Source organism: Lycorma delicatula, chromosome 7 (assembly GCF_047948215.1).
Source record: "Lycorma delicatula isolate Av1 chromosome 7, ASM4794821v1, whole genome shotgun sequence".
Classification (NCBI taxonomy): domain Eukaryota; kingdom Metazoa; phylum Arthropoda; class Insecta; order Hemiptera; family Fulgoridae; genus Lycorma; species Lycorma delicatula.
The window spans coordinates 146880499-146900125 of NC_134461.1; the positions used below are offsets into that span (position 1 = coordinate 146880499).

The 19627-nt window shown below is 27.9% G+C and overlaps 1 protein-coding gene across 1 annotated transcript in view; it reads left to right on the forward strand.

Moving 5' to 3' along the window:
- The window catches only part of Tomosyn (syntaxin-binding protein tomosyn), a 769959-nt gene that overhangs the window by 626493 nt on the left and 123839 nt on the right, over positions 1-19627 (forward strand). Inside the window, exon 14 of the mRNA XM_075372103.1 lies at positions 919-1657. Within this exon, the coding sequence (XP_075228218.1) occupies positions 919-1657 (739 nt within the window). The remainder of the gene's footprint in view (positions 1-918; positions 1658-19627) is intronic.

Genomic DNA, 19627 nt, shown 5'->3' on the forward strand with positions numbered 1-19627 from the left:
GTATTCATAACTCATACGCAGTATGATAAAAAAATCATACAGAGATATATATGATTTTATTGAATTGTCCTACATTTCTGTACAATATTATTAGAAAAACAGACACTGTAAGAAAACAGCAATAAAATGTTTATTTATTCTTCACATCATAACTTAATCTTTGCTCTACTGTATTAATTACAGAATATTATTAGAATAAATATATTATGTTCTGTAAATCTTACATATAAATTTATTATAAATCATGTAATAAGACTCCTGAGATTTATTTTTGGGTAAGATCTGATTTTTTTCCAGTTACATTTTGGAGTTAATAATTTTTAAATAATTATTGGTACAGTTTCTCTGACTTTTTAACAGTAATTTTATATTTTTTCCAACTTTTATTCTTCAATGAAAAGAAATTTTATCTACAGTATCTTTTCTTAAAATAATATTTTCTTATAATATTTTTTTATTAATTAAAAATTAAATAAAGCATCAATTATAAATGTTACAAACCTGTTACATAATGAAAACTGAAATATTTTTCCTGTAGATTATTGAAAGTAATTTGAGGTTTAAAACTTCTAATACTGCTAAACCATTATTGTTGATGATATAGTAGTTTAACCATATAATAAATTTTTCCTGTTAATTAACATTTTGGAATATTAATAACTGATATTAATTACCATTCATATCACTTCTTAGATAGAATTTTTAGTTCAAATTTAATTTTTTTAACTTAATGTTCTTTCCTTTTTTATTTGTTTTTGTTTTGAGATTAGTAACTGACCTCACAAGATAATTGATTTTGATAACACTTTTATTTAGTTCCACAGTCTTTGTTGTATAAAATATTATAGGTTTTGTTTGAAAGCCTTTGCCTGCCCTCTACCTGTTCCTTGATTCAAGTGGTATATGACGTATGCTAAGGTGTTAGATCAAGATGATGATGATGAAGAAGCGAACAAAGAGGCCATCAGCCCTGCTGTGATATCACCGCAAGTGTCTCCAGTTCCATTAGAAGAAGTTGAAACAGCTGAAGAAGCAATGTCTCTCGTCAATTTAGCTCCGACTGATGAAGGTACATCGGAAGAAATTGGAAAAGTTCATGAAGAAGTTGTACATAAACAAGAAGAGATTGTCGTATCTAAACCGGAAAAAACAGAAGAAATCATACATAAACCAGATCGACGAAGTAGTATTACATGGAAAGCATTTAAAAAACAATTTACTAGAGCTGATAATAAATCAAAAAGTAATCAATCAAATGAACCTCAAATGAAAAAGAAAGGATCAATTTTTTATTCGAATGCACCTAACCTTCTATCACCGGCAGAAGTTGAATCGGGTGAAAATTCTCCTGATGGAACCAACAGTCCAGAAAGTGAAGAGAATACAAATATTCCAATAATTAAAGAGCCACTGACAGCTACCAATGAAGAAACTCGTGCGACTAGGCCTACTGATTTACAATTATTTGATAGTCAAGGAAAACCAATTCGACCATCTAGAACAAAAAAAAGAGTTTCTCTTGATCGTCAACCGACTGGACGAGATACAAGACTGCTCTCTGTTCCAAATATTAAATTCACACCGGTTCGAAAAAAAGATACGCCAAAGACTATGACCACCAATAACCAGCCTCTAGGAAACATCATGCGGCGTATCAGTAAGTTAAAAAATTTTAGTTTATTAATTAAAAAAATTATGCTTAAATATTATTATACACTTACTTAAATTTTATCAGTACTTTTTTAATCGCTTTTTTAATTATTATTATTATTATCATTATCAAGTATTATGTATTGATTGAAGTACATATTATTATTATTATTGTTATTACAATATAATTGACCATTCATTGTTTTGTTTTCTTTATGCTGATATGAAAGCCTGATATTATTGTATATCTTAGACATACTATGCATTTGAAGGTAGAAATAATATTTGTATTTTCATATACTTAAATTAAATTTATTTTAATTATATTGATTTTCTTCCTTTGCATCTTCATGAATATTATATAGTTTTTTAGTCCACTGGATTTAAAGTTTTATTTTACTACTTTTTTCAAAAAATAAATTTATTTTAAGATTGTAAACATCTCTTCTACTTTTATGTTTTTTTCTTTCTTTATAGATTTTTATTTATTTAATTTGTTGAATGTTTTTATTCATCTGTATTTTGCAAGTTGATTAAACAATATAACATAATTTTGATTAAACTAATATAATCATAAATCAGTGGTTAATATAATCATTAACTGCAGTTCGTAAAGGCAAGTACATTTATTAACTTTCAAATAGCACTTTCATTTATTTTCTCACCATCAGCTCAAAATAATTCATAAAAAATGTTCTTTATTAAAGTTTAGTCATTTATAGGTTATTTACAACAGCTAAAACTATCTTTACTTTTTTTCTAGAAACACTCCTCTGCAACGTTCAGTTAAATGAAAGAAATATCTTACCTTTTATATAACTTTCCTCTCTGTGTATTGATAAATGGCTTCCTTTTTAAATGACATAATTATTAAATTTTTCTATCTACATCTATCTGTGTTATTCATCAGTTATTACTCTGATCATCAGTTATCTATTCTCAGTTATTCATCTAGCTCTCTCTCTCTCTCTCTCTCTCTCTCTCTTTCTCTTTCTCTTTCTCTCTCTTTCTCTCTCTTTCTCTTTCTCTTTCTCTCTCTCTTTCTCTTTCTCTTTCTCTCTCTCCCCCCCCTCTCTCTCCCCCCTCTCTCTCTCACTCTCTCTCTCTCTCTCTCTCTCTCTCTCTCTCTCTCTCTCTCTCTCTCTTTCTCTTTCTCTTATGCCTTTCTATCTAGCGTCTTTCTTCCTCCATTCATTCTATTACATTGTCATTCTAATTTGTTTCTAATTGTTCTTCAAAGAAATCTTTACATTATATCTTTTCTTCATTTTCTCAATTTACCACTCTTTCTATATTTGCATCATACAGATTACAACTGTATAATGCAACCAGATGATATATGAATGATTGAGTTTTAATAATATTAGGAATTCACCATCAAACCAGTAGAAAGGAGCTACTTCATGTTAGAATGTTTTTATCAATTAATATCAACATTATCAGTAAATAAAATCACATGCTATGTGTTTTTTAAATTATATTGACATTTTAAAATTATATCGACATTATAACGACATTTTTTAAATTATATTGCAACAATTGTTAAAAAATATTTGTCCAGTTTTTATGTCGGTCTGGATAGTCTGTTTTTTAGTCTGAATAATTCAGTTTATATTTTAGTTTATTAAGTAAGATTGGTTCAGTTATTGTCAGTTTACATTTCCACTAAGCCACAACTTCACTGTAGAAGAAGTAATCTCAGACTCATGTGATATACGCAAAAAATTTTATTGCATCATTATGTCGTTTAAATGAAAAATTCTCGTGTACTTATGCATTATTTCCATGCAGAAGGCATAGTTTATCTTTAACTATTTTTTTTTTCATTCAGAATACTAATTACTTTTTTTGTTAACATAAAGAAATATAATATAAAGAAATCACAATTACATAAAATTTCTTTTCTATCAAGACTTATTGGCTCTAATTAAGTGTACCTTTCTCATTTGAATTATTTTGAAGGTACTCTTCAGAGACTTCTGTTCATCATTTATAGGCAAATTATCCCTAATATTGGGTGGAAATGGCATACACAAAAGTAAAATTTCTTCTGAAAAAAATACTTTCTATGTAATCTGAAAATGATTCATTTATACATTTTAATAATATTAAAGTGAAAATACTGTTTTTCATGCTTTTCAGTAAAGCACCAGCAACAACATCCAATGTAATACTTCCTGAAGCTACATGGTTGTATCCCAATATTGTATATGAATGTTCCTGAAGAAACTTAGGAATTGAATATTACCAGCCTGGTATATACGAAAGAAAAAAATAATAGTAATTTCTTTTTAAAACTAGTATTTATTTTTTCATTCTGAAAATTCAGTCACCTTCAAAATATTCTCCATATCATCCAATACACTTGTGCAAATGATTTTTCCATTGCTCTAAACAATTTTTTAACTTTTCACTGATTATGCTTTTCAAGACACTGGCTGTGTTTTTTTGGTTTTTTTTACCTCTTTTACCATACCAAAGTCCTTTCCCCTTGGTGTCCCATATCATTGTTCGAAATAAAAGGAAGTTGAAGGTGCGAGATCAGGCAAATACGTTGGATGAGGTAAGGAGACCATCCCATTTCTCATCAAAAATGGCTGTACAGCAAGTGCTGTCTGGACAGTCATTGTCATGATGGAAAAACAAGTCACTTGTTAGCCACAGTTCCAGTCATTTTTTCTATTCAGAAACACACAATCACCCTTATATGTAAATAAATCTTTTCAGTGTTATACCTTTATTCATCCGTGATTTTCTTAATTAGCAACTACTAATTAAAAATTTATGGGTCCATTCTTTTCTGGATTATAGCAAGAGATTGTACTATGCTCTTCAGAATTTTACATATTTCAAAACTATACCATCCCACAACAGGCCTGATTATAGTTTAACAAATTGGTTAATTTATGACAGTGCCATCAACTGAATTTCAACAACAAAAATATACCAGTAATACATTCATTCAGATCTAATTAAAGTTAACTACTAGCAAAGGTCAGAAAATATTGATTAGTATTTAAAAACTGCCTACTTATTAAAAATTGATTCTTCAAAACTTGACCATTAGATAGCTAAATAATTTTTGAATAGCATGAACTATGCAGCTCAAAAATAGTTATTAATCTTTTCATTTATACAAAAAAGTTGTGAATTGTTATTTGATTTTTGTGGACAAAAGCCTTTAGTTGAAATTCATTATGAACTTGAAGACATTTATAACTTAAACATGATGGTGTGAAAATTGTGTCAAAATTTTAGTGACTGTTAAGTTAGTATGATAGATAAATAAAGAAGCAAATGTCTTCCATATATTTGTAACTAAAAAGAACAAAGATAAAATGATTTGAAATAACATTTTAATCCTTCAGAAGGAACTTTTTATAATTCTGTTCATGAATACCTGGCTATATAAAATGAGCAGCTGATGAGCCCTTCAACAATTGATAAGAGGTCCTCAGAAACCTATAATCACATACCTTACTTATCTGCTTCACTTTAACAAGATTGATGATTTCTTGAAATGAATAATTACTAGAGGTGAGATATTAAATTATGCTATACAATAATTAGTGTTATTACTGTCTATCAGTCCCAAAAAATTTATCTGTTCCAATACGAAGGGACTCAGATGATAAATAAGGGCCCTATTATAAAATGATACTGCTCAACCACTTAGAGTTTATGTTATAGGTAAACTTTTAGAAAACTGAATTCTTGAAAGATAGATTTTTGAAAGATAAATTCTTCTGTATGCCTACTCTCTGATCTGAACCTGATCTGAAGATTTCTATCTGTATTTAACAATGAAATACTACTTTTTGTAGCAAGCAGTTCTTATTTAGGTAATGATGAAAACCATGAAATGAAAAAACGTGATCAATAAAATCCCTCATTATATTAGCAGAGTTTTGAGTAGTGGATTTCTTGCTTAGACAATTATATCAACAGAGACTTATTTTCTGACATTCTTTACACACTATACCTTTGACTGCATTTAAAACTGCTACTTGCAGTTACAGAGAAAAATTAAAAAAAAAAAATGCTGACTGATGATCATTACAACAGGACGGACATTTGATTAATATATTTTAATCTGTTAATTAATATTTTAGAAGCTGATAGTATAGATAATAAGTGAAAGTAGTACTTAATATTTGATAAATGTTCTTGCTGATTGAACTACACATATTGTTTATGACAATTTAATTTAATTAATATATTATTTAAAAATTACTTAATGTACTATTAAAAAGTATCTTTTAGATTTTTATAGAAAATTATTTGCATTGTCTATAAATTTTTTTCACCTTTTCCCCTTTTTCACATAGAACAGTTTTTTTTTTAATATATATTCTGGGCATAAAGAAAAGAAAATTTTACACATCCCAATTTTTATATTAGTTACACACACCACATGTTTGAAGTTATTAATTATGCTTAGTAAAATTAATATTATTTATTATATATAATTTTGATTAGCACTTATATGCTCGAAGGGTGACTTTTATGGTTGTTTTATTAATTATTATCATTCTAATAATTCTTTTTTCTCATATCTTTCACAATTATTTAATTTAATGGTTTAATTCTTTTTTAATTTTTTTCACATTTGCATGTGGCATACTTATTATACTAACATCCTTCCATTTATTACTAACATTGGTATTGTAAGTCTCATACAGTTAATTACAATCTAATCTTGGGAATTAGTATTTTCTATTATTATTTTTACTGTTCTATTTTAATATCAAATCTCTTGAGAAAAACTTTTATTCCTAATAGAATTATTTGTAGTGTGGGTTATGGGTTTTAATTTTAGAAATTTTCTTTTACTATATAATTTATTTAAGTTTATACTTTTTCCCCAGTCTATTCATTTTGTAGAATTTGAGTTGTAAATTAATAATATAGAAACGAATGTATTACATCAAGTTAAAGATTATTATTTTTGAAATTAAAATAAGTGTGGTGGGAACTAGTAATGAACAAATATTATACTTTGTTGTGGTTTCATGGATATTATTATTCAGTACCACCCTTGTAGAGATGGAAACATTATTTTTGTTTTGAAGTACAATTTCAATTTTTCAGTTGACTAGATTTATTATTGTTTTCACATTTTTTAAGTTAATCTTGTGTGTGAATCATTTTTCACAACTTTTTTTTTTTAAACTTCATACCAGTATTTTAATTTATTTTTAATGTTAAATATATATATATTTTTTTTTTTTAATTTTAGAATATATTTTAATGTAATTAATATGATATATTTTTAGTAGCATTTTAACATTTGATGATTGATCTATAAATCTACAAAATTTCATGTTTATCTGAGATAGTTTATAAAAAGATTTACATTAAATCGAGATACATATTAAACATTAGTAGAATCATCTGTGAATTATAAAACAGATTATTCTAATGAATTAAAGATTGTTTGATATATTTTATTTGTAACGTAATGTATTTTTTAAATTATCATACATGACACATTCTCTTTCTCCTTTTAATATTGTTATTTCAAAAGTTAAATTTCTTAATTTTACGAAGAGGAACGTTTTTTTTATTTAACCTACTATATTGAATTTCTGCTTATTCACAGTTGATTTTTCTTAAGACCTTTTAGATAGTAATTTCAGGAAGTATTTGCACTAAAAATTATATTCAATCTCTAATTAAGCAGATACGTACGTGCGGCGTGTGTGCGCGCGCGCGCGTGTGCAATATATTTAAGTATTAAAATAAAATAGCTGTTATTGAAAAAATTTTAATTCGATCTAAGGTACATCTCAATGGTCACTGAAGAATTAATACTGTAAATAAATAGTGGAGACATTTTTGTAAGGCTGATTTGAAAATTTGATTTTATTAGAAGAAATAAACTTAATGAACTATTCATATTTTAATATTTTATTGCAAAAAAATTACATTTAACGCAAACAAGCTTATTTTCCCAATTTTACAAAAACTAAATGATCAATTTAAAGTAACATTTTATTATAAAAAAAATTACACTAAAAAGAAGAATTTGTGTTCATGTTTTCAATTTAGTTTATATCAGTGGTTCTCAAACTTCTCTTTTCTCTGAGTGATATGGGCATCAACTGCTATGGTCAATAGCCATTTTTTCCAAATGAAAATGTAAAAGATTTTTTCTCTCCATGATAAAATCATTAGCGGACTAGTCAGAAGACTAATCTTGGCAGATAGGTCATCCAGAAATAGACTTGTCATACAAGACATACTTCCATTACAAAGAAATGTTGTCTGTCATATTTCCACAATTAAAACTCATTCTTAATGAAAATTTATCAAAAAACTTATAGACTACATTCATATTATCTAATACCTAGGTTTACCCTTGTCATCCTTTTTTTTCTTTTTTTCCCATTTTCTTAATGGCTTCCACCTCAAATCGTAGGGTGTCAGGCCTTGGAGATGGACTCTTTGATCATCCTCCACAATATGCCCTCTCATTTACAGGCCTCCATGATTTCAGAGACTCCATTGTTGGTCATTCAATATCCTTTTTTTTTCTAATACTTTATCTCTGCTTCTCATTTCCCTGAATGGGGATTTTATCAATTTTTACTTTAACTGTCTTAGTTTCACTTTCTTTCACCTTATTTCTCGGTGGAGAAGAACTCTTTTGTTTATCCACAACTGTTGTCTTCTTTACCAGTTTTGAGCCATCTTCTCTGGTTGGTTGTTTATTAAATTATTCATTAATAATATTCTCAACTATACTGGCAAAATCTGGTCATAGTTCTGATATCACATCTTTTGGTTTGAAAGATATTGAATGAACCGTAGCAACCTATGCATAAGACATTACCTTCGGGGATCTACTTTGAACAGTTTTTCTTCACTTTGAAGTAGCTGACCTTATAAATGGTCTTTACCTCTTGAATTTCTACTTCTTCCTTATACATTGGAAAGTTCTGCGATTTTTCTAGGTGATGGCCATGACAATTTACACAAACAGGTGGATCCCTAACGGTTCTCTTGATGCAAGGGTCACCACAAAGCACAGATCTGTTTTCTTGTACAATGTGTCCAAATTATATGTCCAAATTTTTTAAAAACATCCAAAGCACTGCAATGGAATCGGGATAAACAGATGTAATCCAATCTATGGAATCCAACCTTTATTTTCTCTAGACGCTTTGGTTTGTTGATGATCAGGACATGTGACATGGAGGGTACAACTTCTCTGTTTTGTCAGGTGTTTAATCATTGACATACAACAACTTCTTATTCAAGTAGCTCTAATGATGTTGTCCTCTTCAGTCCAGTTGAGCAAGTACCTGCACACAACACCCTTTGAGGTATTTAGCACCCTGTTTGGCAGAACCTTCATGTCCAGCACTCCAGTTTTCTTCACTTTGAGTAATTATGACAATTTTAAATCATTGACGGTTTCAACAAACAGTCCAATAACCGTCTTTCTATCCTCCTTTACTGGTCCCTCCAGCAGCTTCTTTAGCCTTGAGCTATCACGAATGAAGTAATCTTGGTAAAATCTCCTTCATTCCTTTTGATAACCAAATATTTTGGTATTGCTGCACTACCTTTTGGTCGAAACTTGGTTTGATCTGGCCTTTCTACATTCAAAAACTCTACGCACTCCCTTCCTTTGCTTGCTGGCTCACCTAGATGAGGATTTTTATGTGGACCCCTGCCGTAAAGTGTGTGGAAGTAGAAATTTGCACACAAGAATATTTGACCATCAAGATATCACAAGGTGCAGGCTGAGAGGTGGTTGGGCATGCCCCAGATCACTTATCCTGGCTGGGTTTCCCCAGTCAGTCACCTCCCACAAATTTAACCTGGGAGTCAGGTACTGCCTGGCCCACTATGCCAACTCCCAGGGGTCGCACACAGCAGAGTATGGTCTCTGATATGCCTACCCATATGCCAATCCCTGCCAAGGGCTGAATGACTGACTCATGCTGAGCGGCGTAAGCTCACATCAGCTCACCCTCCACACAGTTTTCACCACCAGTAGGAGGGGTAAGCACCCCTTACACACTCCACCAAATGTTGACAAAAACACATCATGATCTCAACCCTGCTGAAAGTAGTGAAACTGAAAAGTACAAGCGCAACCAACTTGGACAGCTCAGGACTACCAATCCTGGTACTCTACAGGAAGTTCCTGAGCAATACAATTGCCCCGTTGGCCGACATAAGTAAAAGTTACCTACTGTGATGTCTTGCCACCCGGACGTGTGCGTAGATGTAATAGTATGGATATGGGGTTGGATTTGAACCTTCTTACCCTCAACATTATAAATAATTTGACTCCCTTTTTACCATAAACTACCTTACGCTTCTATTTAGAGAACATTAATTTTTACAGTGATTTGCGAAATTAAGTTTTTACTAAAAAGGAATAATTTTCCTGACCGATAAAAATAATTTTTTTATGAAAAAATGTATAAGTTGTTTTTTTTTTAATATTAATTCACTTGTCAATAGAGGGATGTGTTTTATTGAAAGTTTAAACTTCAAGAACAAATTAAATAGAAATATCTGAATAGACACTACAAAATTCATTGTTTTGCTCAGATTGGTTCATATATACAGTAATTTGTTGCAGTAGCGATGTATGTAAAGTGAGGTACAAGTGGCACTAGTCATAGTTGCTTTCCCTGAATATAATGATGTTTATTATATAGTCAATTCCTTACAGGGTGAAGGTATCAGTTTTAGGGCTAAATATCATGTTTCAATGGGTCTGGCAAGTTTATGTTACAAAATTGATGTTTAGCTTGGTAAAGAAAACAAATATCCATAGTCATGATGTTTCTTATAACATTTTACTTATAACTTATATATTTTTAATTCATAATGGTATTAATATGTACATACATATTAGTTACATTCACCATTACAGTTGAATACCACCTCACTCCACATAATCTGCACTAATCCGAGTCCTTTAGAAACTCTGTACCTATTCTTCATTGATAAAATTTATGGAGGTGAGATAATTTTTTTTACAGTATATATCTCAGCTGATCAATACAAAATCATCAATCAGTAATGTATTCTTTCCAACCAGGTAAAAATATCTCTAAGAGATTATGTTTGACCTTAGCCTATCAGTTAAAGTTTCTATAAGGGAAAGCTGGGCCACGTAATTACAAAAATAAAAATAGGGCTCTTTCGGATGATTTTCAGCATTCAATCGTATTATAAAATTATACTGTTTTATTGTTTAGATTTAATTCAAGTTTTTCCTATTGAAATAGTTTATTTTTCCATTGTAAAACTGATATATCTATTTTTAAAACTGAATAATTATTAATAAATAAAATTTTTTTTAAGTCACATATGGGTTTCAGAAAACCAGTACATCTTCACTGGATTTGTTATAGATTAGAATAGTCTTTCTCCCTAACCAGCTATCACATCATTAACTCATTGAGATAGCTTTCAACACACTTATACAAAGAAAAAGTGTGTCTCAAGTGATTTTGCTATTTTTCATAGGCTATTCTTTTTTTAATTCCAGCAAATAAATAAGATGAAACATTTCTCATATCAGATCCATCTTAAAAGAATGTAAAATTGTTTGTAACTCATTCCCATACTACTTTTCCTTTGTTATGCAACAGAGGTATTATCGTTATCAGTTAAAAATTATTCCCCTTCAAATATATTATTAGTCAATGTTTTAAAGTCCTTGAGTCCAAGTCTTCATTTAAAATTATTATGTGACCATGTGTATTAAGCATCAGTCTGCCTTTAGATCTTAAAAATAGTTAAACCTACAATCATGAAATTTATTGGAGCAGATTGTGTATTAGAGGGAATGATTTTTCTTGAACGTTTAAAAAATTGGATGAGGGATACAGAGATATAAGGAGGTACTTTATTTTGAAGAGGATTGGAAATAGTAAAAATTTTACCCATCCAACCTTTTTATTGCGTAAAAAAACAATATTATTACAAATCCACTGGAATTAATTATGTAGAAAGACTTTTCAAAAATACATCACAATTTAAAAAAATGTTTTATAGATTTTTCTAATTTTTGCCAATTTCAGTTTGAATATTTTTCTTAACTGGAACAGATTTCAATCTTTATTTAATTTTGACAATTTTTTTAAAAGCCATTTTTTGATCTAACATTTCTTAATAACTTTTTGAAATAGTTTTGTACAGGGTTGTATTTGTGTAAATTCTTTAAACTTTTTTGTTGGTTTGTTTTTGAGCCTATTACTTCAATGAATCTTTTTTATATTTTATTTTCCAGAACAATCAAATTGAGAAGAATCTGATTCAAAATCGCAATCTGTATAATATATGTTAAAAGAATAGAACTATTTTGTCTAAAGTACCATTTGATAATGCATGTACAGTGTTAAATAATTAACACTTCAGAGTTATCCTTGTGTTATAAAAATTTTAAAGAAAATAAAGTATTCATAAATAAATTTTCAAATTATTTGTATTTGATCAGAAAATTATTGTTGAATCAATCATTAAATATTTCACAATAAAACAACACCCTGGATTATTAATACTTTTTTTCATTGCCTCAGACAGCTAATCCTCAGCATGACAGTAAAGACATCTCCTTATAACATGGTGATTACACATTATCTAGAACATGGGTTCTCAACCTGGGGAGTGCGCCTTCCTGGACAGGGGGCATAGGAGAATTTCAGGGGATACGTGGTAAACTGAGAAGAAAATTTCTTGATTTAACTAAACATTTTTTTTTCTCAGTGTAAGAATGAAATTATACATAAATTATCCAAACAATAGAACCAGCTTTGGATATAGCCAATGAGGAACTCCCATCACTGCATGAACATAACAGGTCATAACCAAAAACTACAAATATGAGTTTCCTTTTCATGTATTATTTTGTAAATTCAGTAGTAAAGATGTAGATGAAACGAAGAAAAAAATTACAAAAAATTTGGAAATCATTTTTTTAGGAAGAAATAGGTTAAATTTTAAAAGTGAATTGAAGGATTTGATTTCAGAACAACTGGCATCCTTGAAAACTGAAATTAGACATTACTTTTAAGATTTTTCTTCAGATAGCTGGCAACTTCAGTTGACACAAAATCTGTTCAAAATTGATGTAAACACACTTGCTGATTTCCTTCAGGAGCAGGCAGTTGACTTAAAATGTGATTCTCAAGCAAAAGTAGACTTCTCAAACATGATGTTGAAGATTTTTGGTTAAACTATTTCCCTGTATAACTACAAGTTGCTAAGGAAGCTGCAAGGTCGTTGGTACAATTTTCATCAACGTATCTACGTGAGTCTGGGTTTTCTCTGCTGGCTTACATCAAATCAATATACCGAACACAGCTGGATGTTGAAATTGAACTGAGATGTACATTATCACAATTGGAACCAAACATTCAAAAACTTGTGAAAGAAAAACACTGCCAGTCCTTTCATTAATGCTTTATCCATTGCTACTATTTTCAAGGAAACAATTGTGTTTTTAAGAAATAAAACCAAACAATGTAGCCTGAAATTTAACTGAATTGAGTATGGAATACTTTGTAATGTAGTCCTTTTTAGTTCTGTTAATTAAAATTTTTTTCCCAACAAAACAAATGTTAATATTTTTTTTTATATCTAATAATAAAAACATTATAAAATGTTCATTCAGTTAGATTATTAACCCTAATAGCACAATAGAACCTTTTTTACTTCAATTTCATTATGTCTAGGGGCGTGGTATAATTCGAGGACACAAAGGACACAGGCCCAAAAAGGTTGAGAGAACCTCTAATCTAGAATATCTCAGGAATTGTATCCTGAAAAATAAAAGAATGTGAGGAAAATGAAATTCCATGTGCAACACTGACCCGTGTTCATGGGTCAGTTTAGCCCATGCTTTTGATATTTGTTAGTGAATTATGATACCACTAAAGTTGTTTATGCCATTAAAATTTTGAAAATAGATATACTAAAAATAAGTGGAAGATCACATTTAAATTTGATACTCTTCTGATTCTACAATGTTTAGGTTTTATAATACACTTGAGAACCACTGCATTTTATATCAAATATTTAATTTTAAAAAAATCACTGCAGATAAATTATAAGGTCATTGAACCATTTTATTTTATCTTAATACTTTTTGATAAAAATAAAAATCAACATTTTATGGGATCTAGTTAGTTTATTAACAGGTAACTTGTTTAGTATACCGTGGGTTAACATTTGTATCAAAAATAAAGAGTACTCCTTAAGTTTCTATGAAATAGTTTTAACAGTTAAGAAAACATATTTATCATTGACTACTAACACCTAGTTCAAAATAAACAAATATAAAACAAGCCCAAAAAACAACATAATAATAATAATTTCTTGTAAACCAATTTATTTAAAATTTTAATTTCTTACAAATAATAGACTATCATATTTAATATTAAATTTTTATGAATAAAAATTTTTCATTTCTGTAATTTCTACAAAAAAACTTTTATTCCTTTATTTAAAAAAGAATACTTATAGAATCAGCATGTTATATGGACTATGCAAATAATAAAATAAGATTTTAGTTTATTATTAATTTATTTTAAAAGAGATGTTTCTGTCCTTTATTTTAAATTTTTAATGAAATACTTTATGTATTTTTTTTGCTTTTTTTCTTTCGTATTAATTATATAAACATCAGTACTATCAACAGTAAAATTTACAACCATATTTTGAAAGTGAGATTTTAATACTGATATAATTTCGTACACATCTGCTGTCTGTGTCGCTTAATAGTTCCACTCATCACCATATTAAATACAGTATTTGTATTGAGTGTTTATTAATAGGACAAACTGTGTTTTTTCTTTTTTATTTGTATATTCATGTACTTGTTTATTGTAGTTTGTAGATACAAATGTGAGTTATTATTCATAAATTGTATATTCATATACTGAGTATTTTAGTGGCATTTTGAACTAAGTAAGATTTTTTAAGTTATTCTATATGTAGTGTTTACAGTGTTTTTCATATTGTCACTTATATTATTTTTATTTTGGTATATATATTTTTTATTTTAAAAAAGTGCTCAAATAAATTCTTAAACTTAAAAAATAAAAAATAAAACTATTCAATGTATTATTTTTTAAAGTAAATATGTCTGATAAACATAGATACATTTCTTCATACATTTGCCAGAATTTCAATAGATTTCTTTGAATTCCATATTTTGAATCCCATGATTTTTTTTCAATTCAATTCTTCAAAATTAGTCCACATTTTATTGTGGATCCCCTGTTCTTGTTTGCCCCTGTTTTATTTTTATTGTGGATCCTCTTATTTATTTTCTCTCCTTTCTGTCTCGGTTCTTTTAATTTTAATATCACATCTTTGCGTCTCCATTCTGTCATTATTTACTCACGTCTTATATCTACACTAAATAAGTCAGTTATATTAGGTTTATTAACCTTGTCTCCAACACTTAACATTTTCCATATTTTTTCATTAAAATGTTTTTCTTCCTTAAACACATAAAATCCAACTTTAGGCCTTAACATTTTTTTCTGATTAAACCTTTTATTTTGTTTCCTTGATCGTTAATATGTCATATAGTTGTAATTTATATTTTATGCCATGGAGAAAGAAAAACTGATTGTAATAAAACCTATTTTTTTATTTATTAGTTACAATATACTTTGATATCATAAGGTTTCAGTTCTTTTTTATATTTCTTAGTTTATTTTATGTAGTTATACAAAGAGTAGAAGCAGTGAAAAACAAATTCTTGTAAAAACAAAGAAAAAAAAATGACTTACAATATAGGTGATTTCTTTCTTTTTTTCATATTCTATACAGTATTTTGTTGTTCTTTAATCCGTTATAAGAATGTGTGTTCTTGCATGATACCAGTATATCTGGGTAATTTTCCAGTTATTTTGAAATTAGTAGTTGGCGGTTTTAATATAAATTCAATAGTTTTTCTAAATCTCTTGACATAAATTTGTCTTAATAAGTGCTCTTTTAATAAAAAAAGGGCTCAAATTACAATGACAAACTGGACTTATAATTTACCAAATATGTATCCCTCTTCTCAGAAAAAAGTAAATGAAAAATTGTTTATTTTATTTTAATAATAGTGTGATTAAAACCTTAATGTTTTTTAATTCCTTTGTGTTCCATGAACACTTTTATATTGATTTCTACTTAGTCAGATAGTTTTGTTTTTAATGGAAAAAACTATTTATTTTAAAATATAGTAAAGACATCCATTCATCTTCCAGTCATCATAAAAATTATTTTATGAAAATTTTTTTATAAAAGTTATCTTGTCAAATGATTGGAAGAAGGCAGTTTTCTATAATTTAAAAATTACTTTATTTGATATTTTTTATTTTTAAATATACAGCTCATCTATTAAAGTAGACATTGCTGTAGAAGTACTTATGAATACTGCTGCTAAAACACCTTCTGCTTGAACTTATTTTGAAATTATTATTTGTTTATTAGACATTTTATATTTAAAATCTAATGTTATAAAAGTAAATAATGTCTTTTTATGAGCATATATTTTTTTTGGTTATTTTGTGTATCAGAAATTTGAGTACACTGCTGTACATTTTGCTTAGCTATAATGTATTTTTACCATAAAAAAATTTTTATAATAATTTTAACAATAGAAAAAAATATATAGGCAATTAAAATTTAAAATATACATTTCTTTTATTTTATTAATTGGATTGAATTAAATTTTCTCAGGGGAAATTGAAGATTTACACCCTTTTAACGTTTGTTTGCCTTTATATGATTTTTAAACTTATTTTATAGTACACATTAATGATAATCTTAAAAAAGTATGAAATATTACGTGGAAAGTCAGATTAAATATTTTGATATTCCTTTTTTTTCAATTTACCGTTTAATGTAAATATTTGTTTCATGTTATATTTGCTTATTTTTAATTTAATGCTTATTTGTTTGTTTATTCAGTTAACAATTTTTTTAAATATTAAAAATCTGTTTTAATTTTTTGTAAAATAATATTTTTTACTACTTTTATAAATAAATGTTAGGTTAACCATTGTTTGTAGCAGTAATAGGCGGACATAAACTAATGACACAAATTTGAACTTTAAGTGCCGATTATAAAAGAATAGTTTTATTAAGAAAAGATTTATTAAAATCGTGTCATATACTTTTTTCCACCTAACATTAAAAATAATATCAAATAATAAACTTTAACTTGTCATTATTATTTAAAAAAAGTTAGTTTATATATTTATATATTTGAGCACTTGAAAGGTTTAATAAAATTATTTTAAATTATCCTATATGTTTTATAGGAAGGTATGAGAAAATGTGTAGAGTAGATTTACATATATTTAGTTAATAATTATGATTGTGTTAGTTAATTATATTTACTTGTATGTGTATATGACCAAATAGAAAAGTAAATTTATAATTTGAATGTATAGTGTTATATGAACTGTAACACTAGGTAGAAAATATTTCTTTATATTCAGTACAATTTCCTAATCTTATCCTATAAAGCACATGGAATTTTTTTTATTAACCAATGCAGTTAAAACTATTGTTTAATTGTGTTTATCACATAGATTAATAATTTATTTAAAATTATTAGCATATCAAATTCTTGATTTCTTTATGAAATATTTACACATAGGATCTTAATTATGTCCATGTTTATCAGTATGAAACTAGTTAAAAACAATTAAGCAATCAGTTATAATGTAATAAGCTGTTATATAAAACAACAGCTCACCTATCATAAACACCATTAGTCAGGTGTATCAACCTAGCAATAATGAAGTAATGAATAATTAGTTAAGAACATACTGTGTATCACTGCAATTGATTTAATATTGTAATAAATAATGACTACAAAAAAGGTTTACCTGCACCATGAACTAACTAATGTATTTATTATTCAGTTTCATGGTTAAATTAAATTACGCATATTAACAAAAAAGTTATGTTAAAGTCTTTAAAACAGTTGGTTTATTTTATCATTTTAACTTTTGACTGTAGACCCTCTACTTTGCCTTTCCTCCACTGGATAATGGCGCTTTTGCTAAGCTGTTGATAAGGCTGATGACAGTATTTGATAGTTTTCTAAATAGTCTTCTGCCTGATAACTTTTACGTGCATATGTGAAATGTAACATTTTAACTAAATTATTACATTTAAACATAATATTTTTAAAGCAATTTTGAAATGTTTTCATCTTTTCTTTTTTTTTAGAAGCTAAGTTTTCATTATCCTCTTCCTTAATAAAGCACTGCTGTATTTTAATTTCTTCTTGGTTACTTAAAAACTACTTGCACTATAACGTCTGTGTCTTCATTCTTCTGGCATTTAAATGATAATTTCTTAATAAATTATTTAGTTGTCGGGAAATTTTCTTCTCATTAATATCTCAATTGTGGTGAAGATTGCTTGAATTCACCTAGAATTCTCTGTGTTAATGTAAAATTGAATACATATAAAATATTTCTCTCCTTGTAGTATAGAACAGTTTTATTTCAGGCCATTGTTGCTTTGATGGTAGAACAGGTCAGTGCGATTTTATTTTGGCACTCATACTTATGGTGCAAATCTGCCACATCCCCAATTTTTGTTTTCACCTTAAAGTATTATTTACTGTTTTATATAACCTGTAAAATTATTATTTATTTGTTGTCATAATCAATCAGTTTTTGTGTTAAAAATATATGTTCATTTTCTAAAATAAAAAAAATCCCAGTTTATGTGTTTAACAGGCTGAAGGGGTTCTTAATTTGATTCCCATGTATTTTTTTATATATATATTCAAGTTTTATTTACATGATTAAATGCACACAATTTGAGATTCCTTTTTATATTGTTGGAAGAAGTTTTTCCATGTAGTATGTTTCTTACATACTTAATGTTTCATAACATCTGTAGAAAATCTTTCAAATGAAACATACTTAATCACACAGATAACTTGTAATATTTTTCATTCATAGATCATTTCTTAATATTGGATTTTTATATTATTGTAATTAACTTGAAATCATTTTAATATTCAAAAATATTTCCATACAAATTAAAAAAAAATTAGTTTTAAAAATTTTAATAAAAAATAATGTATAATCTTACACTCTGACAATGTTCATGTACAGTAGTCTTTTATTTTTTGGTGCAATTTTTTAATTCTGTTCTATTTATGCTTTTAAGGTGCACATTAATTATTATCTAGTCTGAATTTTTAACATTACTATATATTTTAGCTCCAATACATCCTTTAGCTCTAAAAGTTTTTGAGGCTTGAAAATCCTGAAAATGAGGTCAGGGTTGTATTTGAACATAAAATAATTAAAATAACACAACAATTGGGTGTTTCAAATAATAATATAATTATATATTAGTTATATTACAATAACAGATATATTAAAGGGCATACCAATTGGTTGTCCTGAGAAATTACTGTCCTTGGTAAGATAGAAAGGCTGCAAAATAATAACTAATTGTCTGGTTGATATTTATCACACACAGTTTTTTAAACTTAACTTCATCAACCTGAACTTACTTCACAATCTTCAATTTCCAGAATGAATCTCCATGAGACAATCTGAACGTTGCAGAACTATTAGTCTTACTCAGAAAGTGATGCACTCTTACTCTCATCCAGATTCCTCTTCCAAATAACTTGACCAATCTTATCATCCATTAAGCATTCAGAGAATGTATAACCGTTATAAAACTAGGGCCCCGGCTAGAAAAATTCCTGCTAGACCACCCATGGTCCTAGTGCTGAAGTGGCTACGAGAGAATGGAATGAAAGAGAATCACTGTAGGAGAATTATGCAACTCTTCCATGAATGCAACCACCACTCACATCTCAAAACAATCGATGATTTAAAAAAATTTGGAATGTAATCTTAACTTGTGCCTTTCAAATATTACAAATATCTGTCATTTAAAGTATACAATCGTTGTTTGATAAGAATCATTCATCAGCAAAAGGCAAAAGTACCTG